This window comes from Rhinolophus sinicus, chromosome 17 (genome assembly GCF_057876585.1).
Source record: "Rhinolophus sinicus isolate RSI-liver-muscle chromosome 17, RSI-T2T, whole genome shotgun sequence".
Taxonomy (NCBI): Eukaryota; Metazoa; Chordata; class Mammalia; order Chiroptera; family Rhinolophidae; genus Rhinolophus; species Rhinolophus sinicus.
In genome coordinates, this window is record NC_142517.1 from 69413701 (window position 1) to 69436024 (window position 22324).

General features: G+C 37.2%; 1 protein-coding gene across 6 annotated transcripts in view; it reads left to right on the forward strand.

Annotated features, from left to right (window-relative positions):
* SPICE1 (spindle and centriole associated protein 1) overlaps positions 1-22324 on the forward strand; it is a 47477-nt gene that overhangs the window by 13587 nt on the left and 11566 nt on the right. For 3 of the 6 annotated variants that reach the window (XM_074331807.2, XM_074331802.2, XM_074331809.2), the window contains exons 4-14: positions 67-210; positions 2954-3056; positions 3766-3872; positions 6318-6433; positions 9565-9612; positions 12369-12511; positions 12717-12854; positions 13202-13464; positions 14984-15115; positions 18205-18352; positions 19230-19454. In XM_074331807.2, coding sequence (XP_074187908.2) covers positions 67-210; positions 2954-3056; positions 3766-3872; positions 6318-6433; positions 9565-9612; positions 12369-12511; positions 12717-12854; positions 13202-13464; positions 14984-15115; positions 18205-18352; positions 19230-19454 — 1567 coding nt within the window. The remainder of the gene's footprint in view (positions 1-66; positions 211-2953; positions 3057-3765; positions 3873-6317; positions 6434-9564; positions 9613-12368; positions 12512-12716; positions 12855-13201; positions 13465-14983; positions 15116-18204; positions 18353-19229; positions 19455-22324) is intronic. The other 3 variants (XM_074331819.2, XM_074331816.2, XM_088794629.1) reach the window with 2 other exon arrangements.

The window sequence follows — 22324 nt, forward strand, 5'->3', positions numbered from 1 at the left end:
CCTACCATCTGAATAGGCAACTTCTTTGTTCCTGAAACATTCTTTTATATTCTTGTTTTTATGTAGGTACGTCGTCATGAAATCCACAAATCGAAGAACAGAGCATTAGTACACTGGGAACTCCAAGAAAAAGCTTTGAAGAGAAAATGGAAGAAGCAGAAACCAGAAATTTCTAATCTCGAGAAAAGGAGATTGTCCATCATAAAGGAGGTAATGCTTCAACTGCATTGTCTGTAGAGTTAGAAAGAGATAAATAGATTCCTCTCTTGTCCCCCAAATTTGATTCAAATTGGAGAGACTCTAGTAATTACTGCATTCTTATACAGTGATCTACACGTGGACCTTGAAAAAAAGCAGTGGTGACAATTAGAATCTAGTTTCGTAGTTTGAATTCCTGTTCTATAACTTACTGGCTATGTGACCTTTAACAAATGATTAACTTATTAGTTTGAGTTTTCTCATCTTTAAAATGGGAATACACTACTTATATGATTGTATTGTTAGGAGATTTCTACAGTGATTAGCAGAGTCCTCGGCACACAATTAGTGCCTTATAGCATAGATAAGCTGCAATAATTATTTTTCTCAGTTCATACACAGTGCTCTTAGATTACTTTGCAAAAAATGGGTGCTTGTCCAGCACGTCAGTAAGCCACTTGTCTTTGCCTTCATCTTTTGACAGATGAAGGATATTTGGATAAGTAATCAGATGTGTCGGAATAAACAATATCGGAAGTAAGAGGAAAACTACAGCAAAAAACCCTTCTTTTACTTGGGCTGAAATAATTGTGAAAGAAATGTGCTTAGTGTTGCTTCTTGTTTGGCATTGAAGCTTATGGCACTTCTGGGTGACCTTTCACTGTGGCTTTAAACCACGCTCTGTCTTTTGAGGAATTCATTAGGCTTCTTAGTGAAATATGAAAGGCTTGATCTTATAAATCATCAGGAAGACTTATATCTACCAAATAAATGTTTACATGAGCCTATAAAAAGAACAGTGGATTAAGAGAGACTGGTTCTTTATAGATAAGTATCTTTTGGCGACTTTGGACAAGTCACGTACATTTAAATGTTACGTGGTAATTCCCAGTGAAAGGCCTAAGAATACAAATCTGGCCAGGAAAAAAGGCAGACCCTTTGAGGTGACTCTGGGCTTTTGTTTCCCCTCCCGAGATATGTACCCCACCACTCATAAGTTTGGCTTTGTGTTCTGCAAACCCATCTGGGCAATGAATATATATAGGTGGGCATGCAGAGATTGGTTTACCTGTCAAGAGGATGTTTTATCAGAGAGGAGTAATAAAGAAATCTAGAAAGAGCAAAGGAAAGCCAATAGATGATCTCTGGCCAGTCAGTCCATCTGCCCCCAGGACCCTGGGCAGAGACTAGTAGAGGGCAGCAGGGCAATGGCTTTGTTGAAGACCTCATTATAATTGATACCAGGTCTTCATATGATAAAATTATTCTTCCACAATCTGCTTCTGTCAATTTATCAAAATAAAGAAGTCAATGTTTTTATTTTTATTTTTTTTAAAAAATAGTAAACTTAAAATTGCCATTAGGAAATATTCTTTGTGTAATTTTTCTAGTACAAGTGATACATTATAATGCACCATTTACTCTCTTTCCTAAGCTCTGATTGCACATACTTGCAAGATGGCTAACCAGGGATAGAAATTTAGTGCATGGAATAATACAATTTAAGTTGTAACAACATTCTCAAATATCTCTAGAGTGGTATACAGATTTTCAGTGTGTCCATATCTTTATAACATCTCTGTGGGTGTGGAGAGGTGATCATATCTTTATTTACACCTCAAGAAAGTAAGTTTAAAGAGGTCAGATTTTGCTTAGTATCTCTTGACTGGGCCTAGGACTGGTTCCAAATGTTCTGTTTGCCTAATCCCATTCCCAAGCTTACTCTTTGTGGAAGGCACAAATTCAGGACTTTGTTCTCACTAACTGAGTCAGCCAACCTCCTTGGCCGTAGCAGGGGAAGAAGGGGAAAAAGGCAGAATGTGACTTTTGTTATTTTTGTTTGTGTCCTGAAACAATAACGGAGGTCTTATTATGTACTTGTTTAAATGGTCAAGAGAAATTCTGGTAACAGCATTTGTCTTACTGATCTGAGTCAGCGTTGGCAAGGGGAGTTTCCAATTTTGAGACTCCTTTCAATTTAGGAATGCCATCTGGTGGTGGGTAGAGTTGACTTGTTTTTACTCTAGTGTGTCTCCTTGCTTATCAGTATGAAAGTTCCTAATTAGAAAGTGCAGAATCAGAGGCATTACTGTAATGGTAGTTTTTGAGTTCTCATCTCTCCAGGATAAACACCTGAATTGTTTATAAATACAGAAAGAACTATCATTTTTTTGTTTATGCCCCCAAATGCACATCTTACATTATGTTTTTTAAGTTGTGGTAATGACCCCATTAGTCATTACCTGAAATCACTTTAGTGGTTGAAACCTCTGAGTTTATGGCTGAAAGATTCATACCTTTGAGTTTATGCCTCAAAGATTCATATCATTGATCAATATTTTTCAAATTGTGGATCACAACTTGTTAATGGATTATGAAGTCAAGTTAGGAGATTACAACCATCATTTTAAAAAGTAGAATAGAAATGAAAAAGAAAATATCAGAGTGATTTTCAAAGACTAAGATTAAGTAAAACTGTTACATTGTTATGTGTTTATGTTTATATTTATATGTGTATGTACTGGGTCACAATTTAATAATCTGTTTCTCAGGATTGCAGCCAAGCATTTGAAATCCACTAATTATTTTAACAGCCCCATCTACTGGTACTTAAGGCTATTTCTACTGAAGGATTTCAGTAAGGTAGTGGCCTATGGTTTTTTTTATGCTCTGTGCCTGTGTATGGACTTTTCCTTTGTGATTTGATAAGTATATATATTTTTCTGAATAACATTTATTATTAACACCTGTCTAGATTCTTTCTGATCAATACCAGATGCAGGATGTATTGGAAAAATCTGATAATTTGATGGCTGCAGCAAAAGACCTGTTTGTTGATTTTCCTCGTAGGCGCACAGGTAAAGTATTCAATTCAAACAAAAGCTTCTTTTTCTTATTAACCATTGTCCACAACTGGCTATTTGGAAGAATTTAAAATCTTTTTTCAGTCATCATATTATTTACATTACAAGTATTTTAGAGTGGATAGCATGCAAGAGTTGTTAGGCATATATTCATTATGATTTGTTTGCTTTTCACTAACAATATTAACAACTACAAATTACTCAGCGAGGGAAAACTAAATTGTGTTGTCTCCTCAAATATTTTATAGCTCAGTGTACAAGATTTTAATAATTTAAAATATGACTTAATTTTTAGTTTTAGTTACCATATAATTAAAATATCTGTGTTTATATGTAAATTGTGTAAAGCTAATTTGAAAACTAAAGCAACTTCAGTCTCTCTAAATGGAACTTCACCTCTTCTCAGATAGACACCATTATTCACTTTAACGTATATGTAGTCCATTGTTTATCTTAACCTCTAAAAACTGATCATTAGTGTTTAGTTTAAGGTTCGAATCCTGGCTCAGTCACTTATCAGCATGACTCTGGGCCAGTTACGGTACTTCTCTGAGTTTCAGTATACTGATCTGTAAAATAAGAACAGTAACAACTTCATAGGCTTTTTTTTTATATGATGATACAAATCTGTGGCACTGTAGAGTGCTTGTGAAGTCACTTTAATTAAATGAAACAAAATCATCATGACATTTTCCTTCTGCAGGGTTTCCGAATGTAACAATGGCTCCCAATTCCTCTCAAGGTCCCATAGTGGTAAATCAAGACCCTGTCACCCAGGCCATTCTTAGTGAATCTGTCGTGGAGCCTCAGGTAATGTGCTCTGCTTGCAGCCAAAATGCTCATGCTGAAATTAAGTTTATGTAGGCATTGTGGTAAACATTTCAAAAACTTAAATATCAACAAATACCATATTGTGGTTGCTAGAATTGTTCTTACTCAAGCATATTGCACTTTCTTTGAGTAGCTGTACTAAACAAGGTAGGACTGGGTAATAACTAACACATTGAGTGCTTACTTAGGAACTATACTATTATTGTCCCATTTGGCAGATGGAGAAACTGTGGCTCAGAAAATTTAAGTGGCTTGTCCAGGATCACATAGCTATTTAGCATGCATCAGAGATGACATTCAAGTCTGGGCTGCCTGGCTCCATAAGACTGCCGCCCTCTGCCAGTTGGAAACAGCAGGGAATCTTTCCACTTCCACTTTGGAGTCAGGTGGATCTGTGTTCATATTCTGCCAGGTGTTTGATCTTGAATTGATTATTGATTTCTTTAGGTGCCTGAGTTGGCTCAGAGTGTTTTTGTTACATGGGAAGAGAATATACCTACCACCGTTGTTATGAGGGTCAGCTGAGACAGGTTATGTGAAGTGCTTACATAATAGCAGGTATTAGTTTTTCATTAAATGTTAGTCTTTTCTAATGTATTATCAGTATGCTTTAAAAAGTAGCTACCTAGGAAACTTGGAATTTATTGACTAGTTACATGGGAAATATATTACAGTAGTAAAACATTAACTAGCTATATCCTAACCTAACTGGAACTCTTAATTAATCAAAATGTTTAGAATTTTGAGATAGTAAACACTTCTTAAAAGCACATGAAGAATTTAATACTAAAATAAAACTTCTTATGAATGATTAGGACTCAGTACCTGTTCAGTGTAATTTCCTAGTTATTTATATCTTTGAATAAAGGAGAATCATCAATTAGAAGGATCATGCTAGGGTATTATAAGGTCCAGAAGAATTAAAGACTTGTTAAGTATACTGTTTTCTACTGACAAGGGCAATTAAATAGAATTTACACATATTTCAAATAGCCCAAATCTATTAACCATATCACTGTCCAAAAACCATTTATGTTATTAAATGGTTAACTTTCAGATAATCATGGCCTCTGTCGCAGAGCAGGGAAGTGTCACAAGCTGAGGTTAGAGGGCCAGGGAGAAACTAGATCATGAAGGGGTAAGGAACCAGAAAGGAAGAGTAGCGCCACTAACGGATTTTAAGAAGAACGGAGCCATGATGGAATCCACTGTAGCCTGGAAGATAGACTGGGGAAGGACAAGCGTGGCAAGAGGATCTGGTTAGAAGACTTAGGGTGGAATCTTAGTGAGAAGTGGTGAGGACCTGAACCAAAGCAGTGGCAGTAGGGAAGAAGGTGGAGCGGAAGAGGGGTAGATTGAGAGATTAAAAAGGGGTAGAAGTGACAGGATTGGGTGGCTGATTTGATGGGATAGATGAGAAAGAAAGATAATTCCCAATTTCCAGTTGCCGGCTTGAGCAGAGTAGATGCTGTTTATGGTCTTAGGTCATAATACCCTTAGGTCATGTGGCAGGAGCAAGGTTTCTGGAAGAATGATAGGAGGTTTAGGAAGATAATAAGGTTAGACATGTTGAGTATATATGTGTAGGATGTTTTACCAGGGATATCTTTTAGGCATTTAGGCGGTTGGATATAAATGTCTAGGATACAAGAAAGATCTGAATGAAGATAGAGATTTGGATATTAATAGCATGCGACTTGTAATTGCAACTTTGGAATTAGATACAGTCACTCAGAGAGTCAGGTGAGAGGGAAAAGGTCCAAAGGGAGGACCTCGAGTCATGTCAGATGTAAGAGAAGGGTAGAAAAAGAAGATTTTCTATTTAAAGATTTGGAAGGAACAGCCAGAAGAAGAGAAGAAAAACCAAGAAATACAGTATCATGGAATTTAAAAGGAAGAGCATATCAAGATGATTTTGAAGGAAAGGAAGGATAGTCGTTAACATCTGATGAATCAGAGAAATAAGGGAAGGCAAAGACTGAAAATATCCATTTGATTTAGGAACAAGTGTGTTGATGTTGACCTTGTAGAGAGCAGTTTGAGTGGAGTGATAGCAGGAGCAAAGTCGCAAGGCCTAGATGGCGAATGAGAAGTGGGGGGCAACTCTTTCTACACGTTTGGTGGTGAAAGAAAAGATAGGTAGTCACTCGAGGTGAGTATTGGGTAAAGATAAGATGGGAAAGACTTGCTCACATTGAAATGTGGATGAACTGAAGCCACTACAGAGAGAGGCTGAAGATGCAGGAGAAAGAAGGGGCAACTGAGAGAGTGGAGAAGGTGAGAGGGTTGGGTTGTAACACATGTGGCAGGATTAGCGTCAGAAAGAGGTACCTCTCTTCTGTTATGACAGAGAGAAAGAACGGATGAGTGTGCAAGTGTGTATAACCAACGTGTGTTGTTACTCTTATTTTTGTGTTGAGAAAGGCTCTTAATGAAGTAGATGATGGGGAAGAAGAAGAAGCTGTTAATAGCCAGTCGGAAGAAAGTGAGAATGAATTAGATAACTCTCTAAGCTCTCAGTCTAACACGAATGCAGACAGGTATGTACATATGTCATAAATATCTACAGCATTTTCTTTCTTTCCCTATGGCCATTTTTCCCCCAATGAGATATCATTGATATGTAATATTGTCTAAGTTAAGGTACATAACTTGTTGATTTGATACATTTATGTATGCAAGATGATTCACCATAGCATCTAACACTTCCATCACATCACATGATTATCATTTCTTTTTTTGTGGTGGGAACATTTAAGATCTATTCACTTAGCAAGTTTCATGTATATAATACAATATTATTAGCTATAATCACCATGCAGTGCATTAGATCCCTAGAAGTTATTCACCTTAATACTAGAAGTCTGTACCCTTTTACTATCTCTCCATTTCCTCTAACCCCCGGCCCTTGGTAACCACTGTTCTACTTTGTTTCTGTAAGTTTGCCTGTTTTATATTCCACATGTAAGTGATGCAGTATTTGTCTTTCTCTGTCTCACTTATTTCACTTAGCATAATACCCTCCAGGCTCATCCATATTGTCACAAATGGTAGGATTTTCTTTTTCTCATGGCTGGATAATATTCCATTGTGTGTGTATCTATCTATCTCACATCTTCTTTATCCAATCATCTGATGACAGATGCTTGTTTCTGTATCTTGGCGATTGTGGATAATGCTGCAATCAACATGGGAATGCAGATATATTTTTGGGGTCATATTTTCATTTTCTTTGCATATATATATATCCAGAAGTGGGATTACTGGGTCATATGGTAGTTTTTAACTTTTTGAGGGACTGCTGCACTGTTTTCCCTAGTTGCTGTACCAATTTACATTCCCACCAACAGTGCACAGAGTTCCTTTTTCGCCACAACCTCACCAACACTTGTTATCTTTTGACTTTTTTGATGATAGCCATTGTAACGGGTGTGAAGTGATATCTCATTGTGTTTTTGGTTTTCATTCCCCTGATAGTAATGTATAGCACCTTTTCATGTACTTGTTGGCTATTTGTATGTCTTCTTTGGAAAAATGTTCAGTTTCTCTGCCCATTTTTTAAATCAGATTGTTTTTTTGCTATTGAGTTTTAAGAGTTATTTATATATTTTGGATATTAACCACTTATCAGATATAGTAGTTACAAATATTTTCTCTCATTCTGTAAGTTGTCTTTTCATTTTGTTGATTGTTTCTTTTGCTGTGCGGAAGCTTTTTAGTTTGATGTAGTCCCACTTATTTATTTTTCCTTTCGTTGCATATGTTTTTGGTGTCATATCCAAAAAATTGTTGCCAGACTAGTGTCAAGGAGCTTTTCTCTTATGTTTTCTTCTAGGAATTTTACCATTTCAGGTCTCATGTTTAAGTCTTTAATCCATTTCAAGTTAATTTTTGTGAGTGGTATAAGATAGGGGTCCAATTTTATTCTTTTGCACTTGTTTATCCAGTTTTCCCAATACTATTTATTGAAGAAACTATCCTTTCCTATTGAGTATTCTTGGTTCCTTTGTCAAATATTAGTTGACTTTTAAAAAATTTTTCTTTATTGGGGAATATTGAGGAACAGCGTGTTTTTTCAGGACCCATCAGCTCCAAGTCAAGTCATTGTTTTCACTCTAGTTGTGGAAGGCGCAGCTCACTGGCCCATGTGGGAATCCAACCGGCAACGTTGGTGTTATGAAGCGCTGCGCTCTAACCCACTGAGCCAACTGGCCGCCCAAGTTGACTTTTTATGTCAGGATTTTTTTTTCTGGCTCTTGATTCTGTTCCATTGTTTTTTGTGTCTATTTTTTCTATTTTCTCTGGTAACAAATTAACTTCAATTGCATACAGTCTCTTTTTACTTTTCCTTTTTGTTTTTATGTCATATTGACATCTTTCTATATCGTGTATCTGTTAACAAGAGGATTGAAGCTATATTTTAATTCCTTTGTTCTTTAACCTTTATCCCAGAGTTAAGTAGTTAACATATCACCGTATTAGGATAGTCTGAATTTGACTATATTCTTATGTCTGCAGTATGTTGTGTATTTTCATGTTACTAATTAGTTCCTTTCATTTCAGCTTGAAGAAGTCCTATCAGCATTTTTTGTCAGGCAGGTTTGGTGGTGAATCAAACAATTCTTTTTCTGTTTGGTTGGCTAAGACTAGTTTTATCTTGTTAGTTGTAAGAACAGGCAGTTTCCAACTTTTGAATACCTGGTCTTGAAATATTACTTGTTAACTATCAAGCATGTGGTATTAGAAGATTCATGAGACTTGGATCCTGGAAACTAAGCCTTTGGTTGTTTACTAGTTAGATAATCTGTGGGTCTTTCTTCCCTCCGTTGTAAAATATATGAACAGGGTAGAATATATGATCACTAAAGTATCTTCTGGTTTGAAAATTTCTTTGAATATATGTTCCCATGAGCATCTAATAGATTTCTCATAGAGATAATATTATACATGTTAGATAAGTTCCTAACCCAGTCCTCAAAAGCGTCTACTGGGTCACTGATGTTTCTGGGGGTCAGTGCATTCCAAACGAGGAAGCAGTGATTGCAAGCATTGCCCTTACTTTTCCCTTTGCCGCTGCTTTACTCCCTCTGTAGCTCTTGTGTGCAGAGAAGTAAGGCAAAGGTTGGGAGTGGGAAAGGTGATGCTAGAGGCATCCATGGGAAAGATGAAAAAATGTGAGAGGAGGAAATCCCGAGTAGCAAAAAATGAATGACAAGGAAAACTGTTTCCACTAGACATGGGCAGCTTCCTTTGGGTGGGGTTTGTATGTTAGGGATGGAAATTAGACATGAAGATATTCCTAAGTTGTCTGTGAAATAATATCTTTGGAATACTGATGTAATTGATGTTACCATAAAATCGAATTGTTGCTGATAAGTGGTCATCAATGAAAATGGAAGGAGCTTGGATTTGAATCACTGTCCAAAGTAAATAAAATGGATAAAATAGAGTTTCAGATTTAAGGATATTTATTGTCTTTGGATGGAGATGCTTTAAAGTAATTTCTTTTTCCTCCTCTCATATTTCAAAAATAATGCACAGAACGTACTTTGAGCTTTTAAACTGAAAGTTGCCAAATAAATTTAGGGTGGTATATTAGTTTCCTGGAATTTTTGTAACAAATTACTATAAGCTTGGTGGCTTAAAACAACAGAAATATATTCTCTTCTAGTTCTGGAGGCCAGAAATCTGAAATCAGTTTCACTGGACCAAAATCAAGGTGATGGCAGGGTGACAATCCTCCCCCCAAGGCTCTAGAGTAGAATTAGTTCCTTGCGTCTTGTAGCTTTTGATGGCTGTTGGTCTTCCTGGATTGTTCCTGCATCATTCTAATCCCTGCCTCTGTCTTCACATACCTTTTCTTCTTGTGTGTGTCAAAATCTCCCTCTGCCTCTCTTTTATAAGAATATACATGATTACATTTAGGGTCCACGCATGATAACCTCACCATCTCAAGATCCTTCTTTATAATCACCAATTATTTAGCCTACCAAAGTCCACCCACTAGCCCAGATGCAAAATTTACATTCATCCATTCTGATGTCCCCAGTGTCTCAGCATCAACTCAAGTTCAAAAATCTTCTCTAAATATCATCAGCTCAAACCGAATCCCATCATCTAAATCAGGTACAAATAAGACTCTGGATATGATACATCCTGGGCCAATATGCCTTTCCATGGATGATCCAGTGAAACCAGAAAACAAATTTTCTGCTTTCAAAATACAATGATGAAAGAGGCATAGGATAATAATTATAGACATTTCCATTCTAAAAGGGAGAAGTTCAAAGGAAGAAAGGGGTCAGCAGTTCCAAGCAACTTTGAAACCCAGCAGGGCAAATTTCTGTAGGTTCCAAGGCCCAGTAATAATCCTCTGTGGCTTGAGGCCCTGCCCTTTGGGTCCATGGCTTTGTCCTCTGTGTCTGTGGCTCCGGCCTTGGCCTCTGTACTTGTGGATTTGGCCTTCCTACCTACAACTCTGAAGTCATCCTTTTTTTCCCCCTGGAAGCCTATATTTGCAGCTGAGTAATTTTATCAGCCTGTTTTCTGTCTGAAGAATTTTGGGAGTCTGACACCCTTCCTTCATTTCATCTTATCTCTGTCCTTTTTAGTCCAAGCTGGCAGTGTATCTGCTGGTATAATATTCTCAAAAGATCTTGTGGGTCTCCTGTGTATGTCTTGACCACCGTTAGACGAGAGGTCCTCCCCAGATCTTACTTGGATAATCTCATCTCCATTGCTGGCTTCTGCTGAGAATCATTGAGGGGATCTGTGAGTCAGATGCCTGATCTCTTTAGATTAGCAAAAATGTTGTTCAGCAATACACTTGTCGTCCTCTCCAGAGCATGCTTTTCTAACAGTCTGGACAGGTTGAGAATATCTCAAATCATCACTCCAATCTCTGCCTTCCTCTTTACATCACCTTCTCTGTGTGTGTCAAAATCCTCTGCTTCCCTCTTAACTTAATCACATCTGCAAAGTCCCTTTTTAGTCACATAGGGTAACACTCACATGTTCCAGGGATTAGGTTGTGGGTAACTTTTGGGGGTTACTCTTAAGCCTACCATGGATAGTATTGTATTATTTGTCTTGTTTTTATTATTTCACATAACTGATTCTTAAAAGTCTGAACATTAAAGACAGAAAGTGAGTTTATACTGGGTTGGATTTTCCCAATTTGTGCAGAAATCTCATTACAACACTTTTCTTAGGATTCGTCCTGAAGTGTGGACATAGATCTAATACTGTTATATAGAAGAGCCTTTCTGATGCTTTCATACCTAGCCCCATGCAAGTGGACCACATTATGGACCTTTTGCTAAATGTACTTTATAGCAACTACAAAGTATATTTAGTGTGCTATCCATGGGTTGCTTGAAAGTAGTTCCATTAGGTTGAGGTTTGTGCAGCCACTAAACAAGGTTTTGCTTTTCCTGGTTTGTTTGTTTTTTGGTGATGGCTTTACTTATTTGTAGTTCACATACCATACAGCCCACCCATTTAAAGTGTAATATTCAATAACTTTTTGGTATATCACAGATTTGTGCAATCTACAGTCAATTTTAAAACATTTGCATTACTCCTAAAAGAAACCCCATACTCTTTAACAGTCAATCCCCATTTCTTTTCAAACCCTTCAGCCCTATGTAATCTATTAGATTAGTCTATTTTCTGTCTTTATTTTATTTATCTATGTTTATCTATATTTGCCTATCTTGGACATTTCATGTACATAGAATCATGCAATATGTGGTCTTTTGTGTCTGGTGTCTGACTTCGCATGTTTTCAAGATTCGTCCATGTTGTAGATATATCATTGCTTCATTCATTTTAATGTCTGCATAATATTCCATTGTAGATACATCACATTTCACTTAACCATTCATCAGCTGCTGGACATTTGGGTTGTTTCTGCTTTTTGGCCCCCTAGCTCTTTTAAGTCTCATTTCAATTAAGAAAGAGATAACTGGGGATGAAAACATCAGCTTTATCAATGATAACGATGATTACAGCAAAAAGGTTAGCTCCCTAACCTTCTGCACTGTGGCTGTTCTTCCCCCTCCCTGCTCCCCGGTCACACAGGGCAGAGTCTGCTCCAGGCACGTCAGTGATGAGATGAGACTGTGCTCGGAGGATGGGCTCCTTAGTGGGAAAGAGACACAAGAAGGGACCAAGCCATGTACTTTCTCTGAGAAAGGGCGAGGAGGATGGGGTTCATACCACCAAATGTCAGAAAAGGCAAAAAGTTCCTGCTTAGGAGCCAACAGAGATGGGGAACTGGGAGGGAGATGGAATGATTCCTTTGAACACTAAAAAGACTGGCATTTTAGTGCTCTCTGTCTTATAAGCTAAAGCAAAATTTATTTTTTTAAACTATGAGTTATGAAAAATTCCTTCAAATCAAATGTGTAAGCAGTTTAACAGTTTAAAAGACAGCACTTACTCTAATATAGCTTGTCGTCCCATAATTTATAGGTTTCTCTACCAACTAAAGGAAGATAATTCTGAGTTAGTTAATAAACTGTGGACTGATCTTCAGCAGAAAATCACAACACAGCCACAAATAACAAGCCCTTCAGGAACTCCAGCACCTGCCCCTCCATTAGGGGAACAAAAAGGTTTGTCTCTCCACTGTATCATTTCTTACAAAGTAGTAACTTGCTTTATTATGGTCTTTCTTGAACACAGTAACTTTTAAAGGACTGTTATTTGAGTTTCGACTGTCTTGGCCAGAGTAAAATGCTGTTTGATCTGTCAATTGAAATGCTTTCAACACTTTTTTTTTTTCACTTGAGATGCTTTTGGAAATATTCTTTGTTTTAGCTGCTCTGAACGCTACCAATGCTGTCAAGAGAATCCACACCAGGCTTCAGCCTGAAGAATCTACTGAGTCTCTCACCTCGGACTATGTTGTGGGACAAGTGCTGAATGCAAGGAAGCAAAAACAGCTGTTAAATAAAGGTTCAGTCTCTTATATTTACAAAAATGTTACACCTATCTTAATGTCTTAGTAAATGTTTTTCCCTTAAACTCATCCAGTTGGATCCGGCTAAGTAAGAATTTATTGTGTGGTAGCAAAGAAATGCCTCCTTTTATTCCATGTAACTGTAGAAAGGTGGTTCTAGTACATTCATTGTAAATAGTATAAACCTGGTTTAAACTATGTGGATATTTTTTGTGAGAAAATGGTGGTAACTTCTATAAAAACCTTTTTTTATAAATTGTGAACAACAGTCAAAGGTTTTGCTAGTAGTTTTCTAGTGTAATCTTCCCTGATTTTAAAATAGAATGACTTCTGTCATTATCAGTGAAAAGAAAACCGGATCTACGTGCTCCTTCCAAGCAGAATACCGTGTTATCAGCTAGCACGGCATCCACAGACATATCAAACAGCAACAATCCCAGCTTCGATGTCCTCAAAGACATGATACATGAAGTGGAACATGAAATGGAGGAATATGAACGGTGGACAGGACGCGAGGTCAAGGGGCTACAGAGCCGTCAGGGTCTTACTGGCTTCACCCTGTCGCTGGTGAGCTCCCTCTGTCGCCTGGTGCGGTACCTTAGAGAGGTAAGTGCGTGAGGTTGTTACAGTCACCAGAGTGCTGCTGGAAATGCGTGCATTTTTTCCTCTATGCTTAATTGGTTGCAACCTCCAAATAAAGTGTAGTCAACTTTGAATAGCTTTCTTTAAAATTAGATTATTGGTAGTAAAGGTTTATCCTTTTAATTTCCTTCCACGAGCTGATTCATGTATCATCTAGCATGTTGACACATGCTCAGGTAAGTGACATTGAATTTAATATGAGCTTTAGTAAAATATAATTAGGAAAGTAAATCCGCTATAAATAAAATACCTCATGCTAATATTGAATATTACTATTTGGCTGTTATAGGTTGAATAGAACTACGAAATGTGTCCTCATTCTACTGCTTTTCTGTGCTTCCTACTCCCACTTTAGCTTGGTTTTGACAGCATCATGCCTGTAATCTGTGGACACAGACTGGGAAAATTCTCCATGTTGTCTGTATGCCTGATACCTTGAGCTTTGTTTCAGTGCCTCGTGGGAGATACTTTATTGTTGTAAAAAGTAGTTTATAAGACAACCAAGAATTGTTTCTTTAATTCATTTGTGAATAATAATGGTCCTCAGAATGCTATGGAATTAGAATTAGCTATGTAGTTCATCATTTTAAAAAAATTTATTTAAATTGTATTTATTTTTTATGTATTTAAATTTGTTGAACAAATGTGATAAAAAAATGTTTGAGGAAATTTTATTATTAAAAAGTTGATTCACCACTCCATTTCAGACATTTCAGGTTCTCTGGATCTGGCTTTGTAAAATTGCTTGTTAGTGAAAGATTTATTGTGCTGTCAGACTTATGAGGGGCTTAGCAGTCTTCCACCCTTAAGGCAGGAATCTGCAGGAGTGTACTTGGCTTTCTGAAAGTATTATAGGCTTAGAAGCATGTCTTTTTTAGCTAATCACTTGCTTTACAAAGCTCCACCATTTAAACCTCTTGTCACTTACTATAAATTATATTTTAACAGACTTAATTTTTGAATTGATAATATACTAACATGCTATGAAATTCAAAGATACAGAAGGGTATATGATGAAAAATCTAATTCCTACTACTAGCATCCATTTAACCTGTTTGCTTTCTTGTAGCCAACTGTCATTACCAGATGTCAGTGTATCCTTCCAGAGATGGTCTCCATACTCAGGTTGGACAATTAAGTTCACGAACTTTCCGCTGTATAAATGCATGGTGGAAAGTTCGTGAACTTAATCGTGCAGCCTTTTGTATATTCAAGCAATATGTGTATCTACTTTCCTTCACTTCTGCAAAAATGGTGGTTATTTAATTCTGTATACCATTCCATTTATTGTCTTCTGTTTAAAGAAAGGAAGAATGTAAAGCAGCACATTTTAATGAAATATAAACTTTTTAATAAAAATATTTTAATTCTCCTTACTGTCACATAATATATATTTTGTAAGTATTCTCTGATAGCTTTGTAGAAACTTTTAGTTTTAAACTTGTGATGCTACTAATGGGAGTTTACTTGATTTTTTTTTTAGAGTGAGCTCCAACTGCGTAAAGAAGTAGAGACAAGGCAGAAACTGGAACAAGTATTAGGTGATCATCGAGAACTCATTGATGTTCTGACAGCTGAAATTCTGCTTCTTAGAGAAGAAAATGCTGCTACCCAGGTATTCAGATGAGATCCCCAGCTTTTCTGTATTTAGTAGTATAAACATCTTTAAGCGTGTATGAGAGTCCGTCTAGCTGTCTTTGATTTACTTGTGCTCATGTGCTTACTTATACATCTTTATTATCAATGGGAGTTTTTATTGAACTTTTATTATATTAGAGGTATTATAGTAGAAACTTAGACTATGAATAGTATGTAGACTAAGTCTACTGTCCTTAAGAAACTTACTAATTAGTGGGAAACCAGACTCTACATTTAAATGATAACTACCAATATTATAGTAATTTTTCCAGAATCTGAAATGAGTGCTATGATAGCTGCTTTTAGTATCAAAACAGTGGCGGATACCATTTGAGGAACCCTCCTGCCGGCCTAGGCCATTTAAAGTTGTTTACAGTGAGTTCATATTTATTAGATACGTCCTCTTTACCACTTATCCGATTAATTTCTCCTTTTTAAAAAGAAGACTTATACAGTATTTCTTCTAGAAAAACCTTATTGCTTCCACGCTGCATTAAATATTCTTCCTTTGTGCATTTTTTATACTCTCTGCTTATTGCTCTCATTACAATTACCATATTGTGTTACACATACATGTATGTGTACCTGTCATCAAAATCGTGAGCTGCTTGAGGACAAAGACAGTTTTATTCATCTTTTTGTTCTCAACTGGTGGTTATTATCACTGTTATTTATCAGCCAAAAATGACTAGGAAAGCAATAGTTAGTAGACAAGCTGTGTTTGTGTCAATGGACAGTAAATATAAATCATGCAATTTTTTTATTGCTATATAGTTCACACACCATTGAATTCACCCTTTTAAAGTATACAATTGGGTGGTTTTTAGTATATTTACAGAGTTGTGCATCAGCACCATTATCCAATTCCAGAACATTTTTTATCACCCCAAAGAGAAAACCCATACTCATTAGTAGTCACTCTCCATTCTCTCCTCCCCACAGCCCTTGTCAACTGCAAATCTGCTTTCTGTTTCTATAGATTTGCCTGATTTGGGTTTTTCGTATAAATAGAATCATACAACATGTGGTCTTTTGTGTCTGACTTCTTTCACTCAGCATAATGTTTTCAAGGTTCAGTCATGTTGCATCATGTATCAGCATTTCATTATATGGCTGTATCATATTTTGCTTGTCCATTTCATCAGTTGATAGACATTTGAATTGTTTCAACTTTTTGTGTATTATGAATGAATAATTCTGCTATGAACATTCATACAAGTATTTGTGTGAATATGTTTTCAATTCTCCTAGGACTAATGAACTCTTATTAAATTATTAAATTTATTAAATTTATAAGGTGAACTAATTTATTAAATTTTCATTGAGCACCTGCTGTGGGTCTGGCACTGTTCTGGGTATGGGAAATACAGTAGAGAACAAGACAGAAGTCTTTATCTTCATGGAGCTTATGTTCTAAATAAATCTAAAACAAAAAGGAAAAGTGAAGTACATTGTAAGTTAGATGGTGATGGTGATACATACTATAAAGAAGAATAAAGCAGGTAAGAGGCATAGGAAGTGCCCAGGATGGGGAGCTGTAAATGAGATAGGCCATGCCTGTCTGAGGAGGTGACATTTGAGTGAAAGCCTGAAGGAGGTAGGGAGCAAGCATGCAGATAGCTGAGAGAAGAGCAGTTTATCAGAGGAGTAGCCAGTGCACAGGTCTTGAGGCGTTAGTGTGGCTGTCAAACATCAAAGAGACCAGTGTGGCAGGAGTGCAATGGTGGGAAAAGGAGAGTAGTAGGAAAGAGCAGACAGACAGATCATCTGGGGTCTTATAGGCTGGGTAAGGAATTGGGTTGTTATGTTGAGTGCGATGGGAGACCACCGACGGGTTCTGAGTAGAGAAGAGACATGATCTGATTTAGGTTGTAAGAAGATTACTTTGACTGCTATATCAGAACTAGATCAGAGATCACTCCCCTTTCTCAGTTCATGGTCCCCTTAGTGTCTTAAGACACCCCTAGACCAAAAGGAATACCCAACAGTTCCATTTATTAGCAAGGCTCAAACAACTTAATAAGTATTTATAAGGTTGGACAATTAAGTTCGTGAACTTATCCTAGAAAGTGTGCTAATACCTCATTGCTGAATATCACTACGATCACCTTCGAAGTGCTCCCCTTGGGAAGCTATGTACTGATGCCAGTGCCTAGTCCACCCTTCAAAGAATTTTGGAAATTTTTTTTTTGAATCACCATCAGAGCTGTCATCGTATTACCCTTGGTGTCCTGAATGTCATCAAAATGTCTCCCTGTCAATATATCCTTTATCTTTGGGTAAAGAAGTCATTGGGGTCCAGATCGGGTGAGTAGGGAGGGTGTTCCAATACAGTTATTTGTTTACTGGCTAAAAACTCCCTCACAGACAGTGTCATGGGAGCTGGTGCATTGTCGTGATGCAAGAGCCATGAATTGTTGGTGAAAAGTTCACATCATCTAACTTTTTCATGCAGCCTTTTCAGCACTTCCAAATAGTAAACTTCATTAACTGTTTGTCCAGTTGGTATGAATTCATAATGAATAATCCCTCTGATATCAAAAAAGGTTAGCAACATCATTGCAACAAGTTCGCAAACTTAATTCTCAGACCTCGTGTATGTGTGTGTGTGTGTGTGTGTGTGAGTGTGTGTGTGTGTTCTCTTAACATTATTTTCTATACATTACCATAAATTTTATAGTGCTCATATTTATTACTTTAAATACCTGTGTAATATTGTGTTGAGTTTCCTCTATCTGATGTATCTGTCTCTTGGGGTAGTTTGAGAGTCAGTCTATATCATCCATATTAAGAGGTTTTGTAAGTTGAAAGCCCTATAAACAGGTTAATTCTTATTGTTGTAGCAGTGTACTTATTAATAATATTCCATGATTTATTTAACAATTCCTCTATCATGGGACTTTTATGAATAAAATATTTATAATTATGTACTCTTATGAATGCATTGTTTTGGCATGTGAATGAAAGTCTGAAATTCCTAGAGTACTTAAAATAATGATACAGTTATAGATATCTCGGTGATGATTTGATGTCTGGTATGGTGTTATATCATTGTTCTTTCTCTAGGCGAGACTTCAGCAGTACATGGTCACCACAGATGAGCAACTTATATCGCTCACACATGCCATTAAGAGCTGTCCTGTGATAAATAACAGCAAAGAAAGCTTGGCATCAGAAAGAGAACCCATGAGTAGAAGAATTATGGACAATTCAGGTGAGTGGGTCTTATCCCAGATTGGCATTCAAATACTTACAGAGTAAACAAACAAATGAAACTAAACTTCCGTGGAGTTATTGGCTGTTTATGCATATACAGCACTGTCACTACTACAGTTGCCGCTCCGATTTCCAGCTATTATTTATTGGATACTTGCTCTATGCCACATAGTTTTTAAGTGTTTTACATGTATTATGTCATTTAATCCTGTAGGTGATATTGTTATCCCCGTTTTTTAGATCAGAAAACTGAGGCCTAGTGAAGGTCGGTTACTTAGCAAAGTCACACAAACAGGAAGTAGCAGGACTAGCTTCCTAGAGCGCTGGAGTTTAATGCCAAACCTTTTAATCAAGGTGCCCCAGGTTTAGGAGGAATAAAGGTGGTCTTAGAAAGATAAAAAAATACTGAGCTTTAGAAATTCATAACTTGTTCACTTGTGGTAATTTTTTTTTACCTCGTGTGCCATCCTATGCCATAGGCTGACTAGGACATTTAGGCTTTCCCATGTTGTTTACTTCTGAGTAACACTTTGATGGGTCTCTATGTGGAAAGCGTTTTATGCATTTCGGAGTGTTTTCCTGGGAGCAGTTCTAAGAAGTGGCTGACTGAAATTTAACTTCCCTAAGATAAACTCTTCATGGCTAGGGTAGGTCTTCAGGGGCTTGGGGCTCTCAGCCCTTTTGGCAAAACAGACACTTCTTCCCTGCACTGGCCCCACAGGAGCCTCGTCTGTGAGTTATTGCTAAAGGAGGATGTGGCCTAAAACGTGAAGGCTTTCAGGGCCATGTGATTTTGCCCTCTACAGACATGCATTTAAGTACCTGAAATGTGCCCGTAGTTCCTTTAAGCGCTAACCGCCTCTCCTCTTCTTCAGAGGGTCCAATTGTAAATGCTGATGTCTCCAGGCCATTGATGTTCAAAGGGGAAGAAGTGGGTGAATTCCCTCAGGAAGACTTGCCTGTTAAACTACCTCAGGTGCCAAACCCCCCAGATAGTGTGAATCTGGCCAACAATTTTCCAGCACATATATTTGAACCAGCTGTGTTGTTAACACCACCCAGGCAGAAGAGCAGCTCAGAATTCTCTCCTCTGCAGGATGGTAAGCAGCCTTCTTCTAAAGTCACATGGTAGCTGTTCCGATGCTTCCTCTGTGTAACTTGTGTTCACTGTTACCTCCTGAACAATTTAAAAAGATACTGGTTACCGTACATAACCTTTAAGCTCAAGGAGGATTTGCATCATGTTTGGTTTACATCATGTATGTCATTCCTATGGTGAAAAATGGCATTGAATTTCACTATGTATCTTTTTCATTAGAAATTGTAACTATTACGCTCAGATCAAGAGATCAAAGTCCTCAGCATTAAAACATGGAGTAAGGGGAAGCCCATTTTCCCTACAGTCCAGGAGCATAGGAAGGAGTAAGAAACAAGAGGAGATTATTCTCCAAAGAGTAATGAAAGTTTAACCAATAAAGGTGAGAACTGTGACCTTAAGGATTTTGTAGGTCAGATCTGGTTATTAACCTCTTTTTCATCAAAACTTTTTAGCTCAATTAGTTGAGGGAAATTTATAATGAAAGTCGATGGACAATTGAAAATAGCTTTAGAGTCACTTTTAAAGCACATGCATAGAGTTTTGAACAAAATGTTAAAAATTTATTGTTAGCTCAGAACTTGAAGTTCATGGATGGTCTTCAGAAGTTCTATGGACTGCTTTATTGTTTGGAAAATTATATTTATTTGTCTACCTGTCCATTTTTCTGGAGCTATAGCTTTCATTTTCAAAAAACATTTTCATTTTCAATTAAAAAACTACTCCAGACTGCCCTCCAAAGTTTTTAGAAAAATATTATTTAGCCCTGATTTGCCTAATTTTTATTTCTATAAAAATAGTGTTTGTTTTCTTAGATGGGGGACAGAAGAATAACTTTTGTTATTGAGACATAAAATTTTGTCAGATTTTTCTGTACTTTGATGTTTGCTTTCAATAGAGGACATGAAGACACCATAAGGGATTGAAGTAAAGGACAAATCCTTGCTATTATAGAAATTGTTTTGGCATTTATAATGCGAATGTAGAGTCTATCAGATCTGTGTGGTATAGGGAGACAGTTCTAGCCTAACTGTCAGAGTGTCGGGGTCTTCGTCTGCCCAGCCAGTGACTAACTGGACTTCCAGTTTTCCTGTCTCTAAAAAGAGGCTTTTTGCTGGACTTCTGTTTTCCTGTCTCTAAAAAGAGAAGCTTTTCCTTTATCTTTAATGTCCCTCTAACTCTATAAGTCTGTGATTCAGTATTTCTTCTTTAGAGGGCTAGAGAGTATTATTAACTCTGGCTAGATTTAGGAAATATAATCTCTTTTGAGTAAATTGTTTTTCATTAGTGATACTAATATAGCTTAACATTCTTTTAAAGAAACAATTACTATAAATATTTTTACTCCGATTGCAAATATAGGAAATGTTCATTAAAGCAAACTTGCTACAGACAACATTTGGTTAGCATTTTCAGTGGGTTCTGCGTGGAAAATGACACAGCACATTTCTTTTACAGTGTGCAGATAAACTACCTTTGAATATGTCCTCTGAATTTGTAAAGTTTTATCATCATATTTTTTAACATTTTGTTTGGAATGCTTACATGTAAAGAATTGTTTAAACTGAACATGTGGGTAAAGATGGGAGATACATAGAGCCCTTCCTTGGCGTTCAGTTATGCTCTAGAAAACTCTGTCCAGTAGAACTTTCTGTGATGAGGAAAAGTGCTCTATTCAGTAAGGTGGCTACTAGCCGCTAGTGTGATTGAGGAACTGAATTTTACATTCTATTTAATTTAATTAGTTTAAATTTGAATATGAATAGCCACATGTGGCCAGCAGCTACTATCTATTCTTACATTCCCTATCGTAAATATTTGCCTTTGGCCACTAATTCATTTCTACTTTCCTTTGCAGCCCTACTCTTGAAAGAGTAGAGTGTGTGTGCATGCTGTTTTCATTTTCTTATATCCCATTCATTCTTTATTTTAAAGTGTTAATTCGAATGACTGTTTCCATGTGATTAAAAAAAAAAAATCACATACCAGGGTTTCTTCCGCCCCCACCTCTAAGCCTACCCCAAGAGGCAATTATTATTATTTTTTTAAAGATTTTATTGGGGAAGGGGAATAGTTCCCCTTTATTGGGGAACAGTGTGTATTTCCAGGCCTTGTTTTTCTTTTTTCCAAGTCTAGTTGTTGTTGTCCTTTCAATCCTAGTTGTGGAGGGTGCCGTTCAACTTCAAGTTGTCCTTTCAGTCTTAGTTGTGGAGGGCGCAGCTCAGCTCCAGGTCCAGTTGCCGTTGCTAGTTGCAGGGGGTGCAGCCCACCATCCCTTGTGGGAGTCGAACTGGCAACCTTGTGGTTGAGAGGACACGCTCCAACCAACTGAGCCATCCGGGAGCTCAGCGGCAGCTCAGCTCAAGGTGCTGTGTTCAATCTTAGTTGCAGGGGGCGCTGCCCACCATCCCTTGCGGGACTTGAGGAATTGAACTGGCAACCTTGTGGTTGAGAGCCCACTGGCCCATGTGGGAATCGAACCGGCAGCCTTCGGAGTTAGGAGCATGGAGCTCTAACCGCCTGAGCCACCAAGGCGGGCCTCCAATCATTTTTATTCCAGTTTGATTTCTGTTTATCTAGAAACGGTCTCCATAATCTTTTTACATCTCTTTTCTTGAAATATCTGCTTTACACAATTATTATAGGCTCTCCCTTATAAAGAAGAGGGTTAACACCTACCTCCCTTTCCTATCTAATTTCAGTTAACACCTACCTCCCTTTCCTATCTAATTTGGGTAATTATATTTTTATTTTTTGTTCTTCTATTGCTTAACTTTGTGACTCTGCATACTTTCTATTTCTTCTTCATTAACTTTAGGCAGTATTTCTTGGCTTTCCACTATGTAAGATGAGAATACTAGCTTCCCTGCCTTC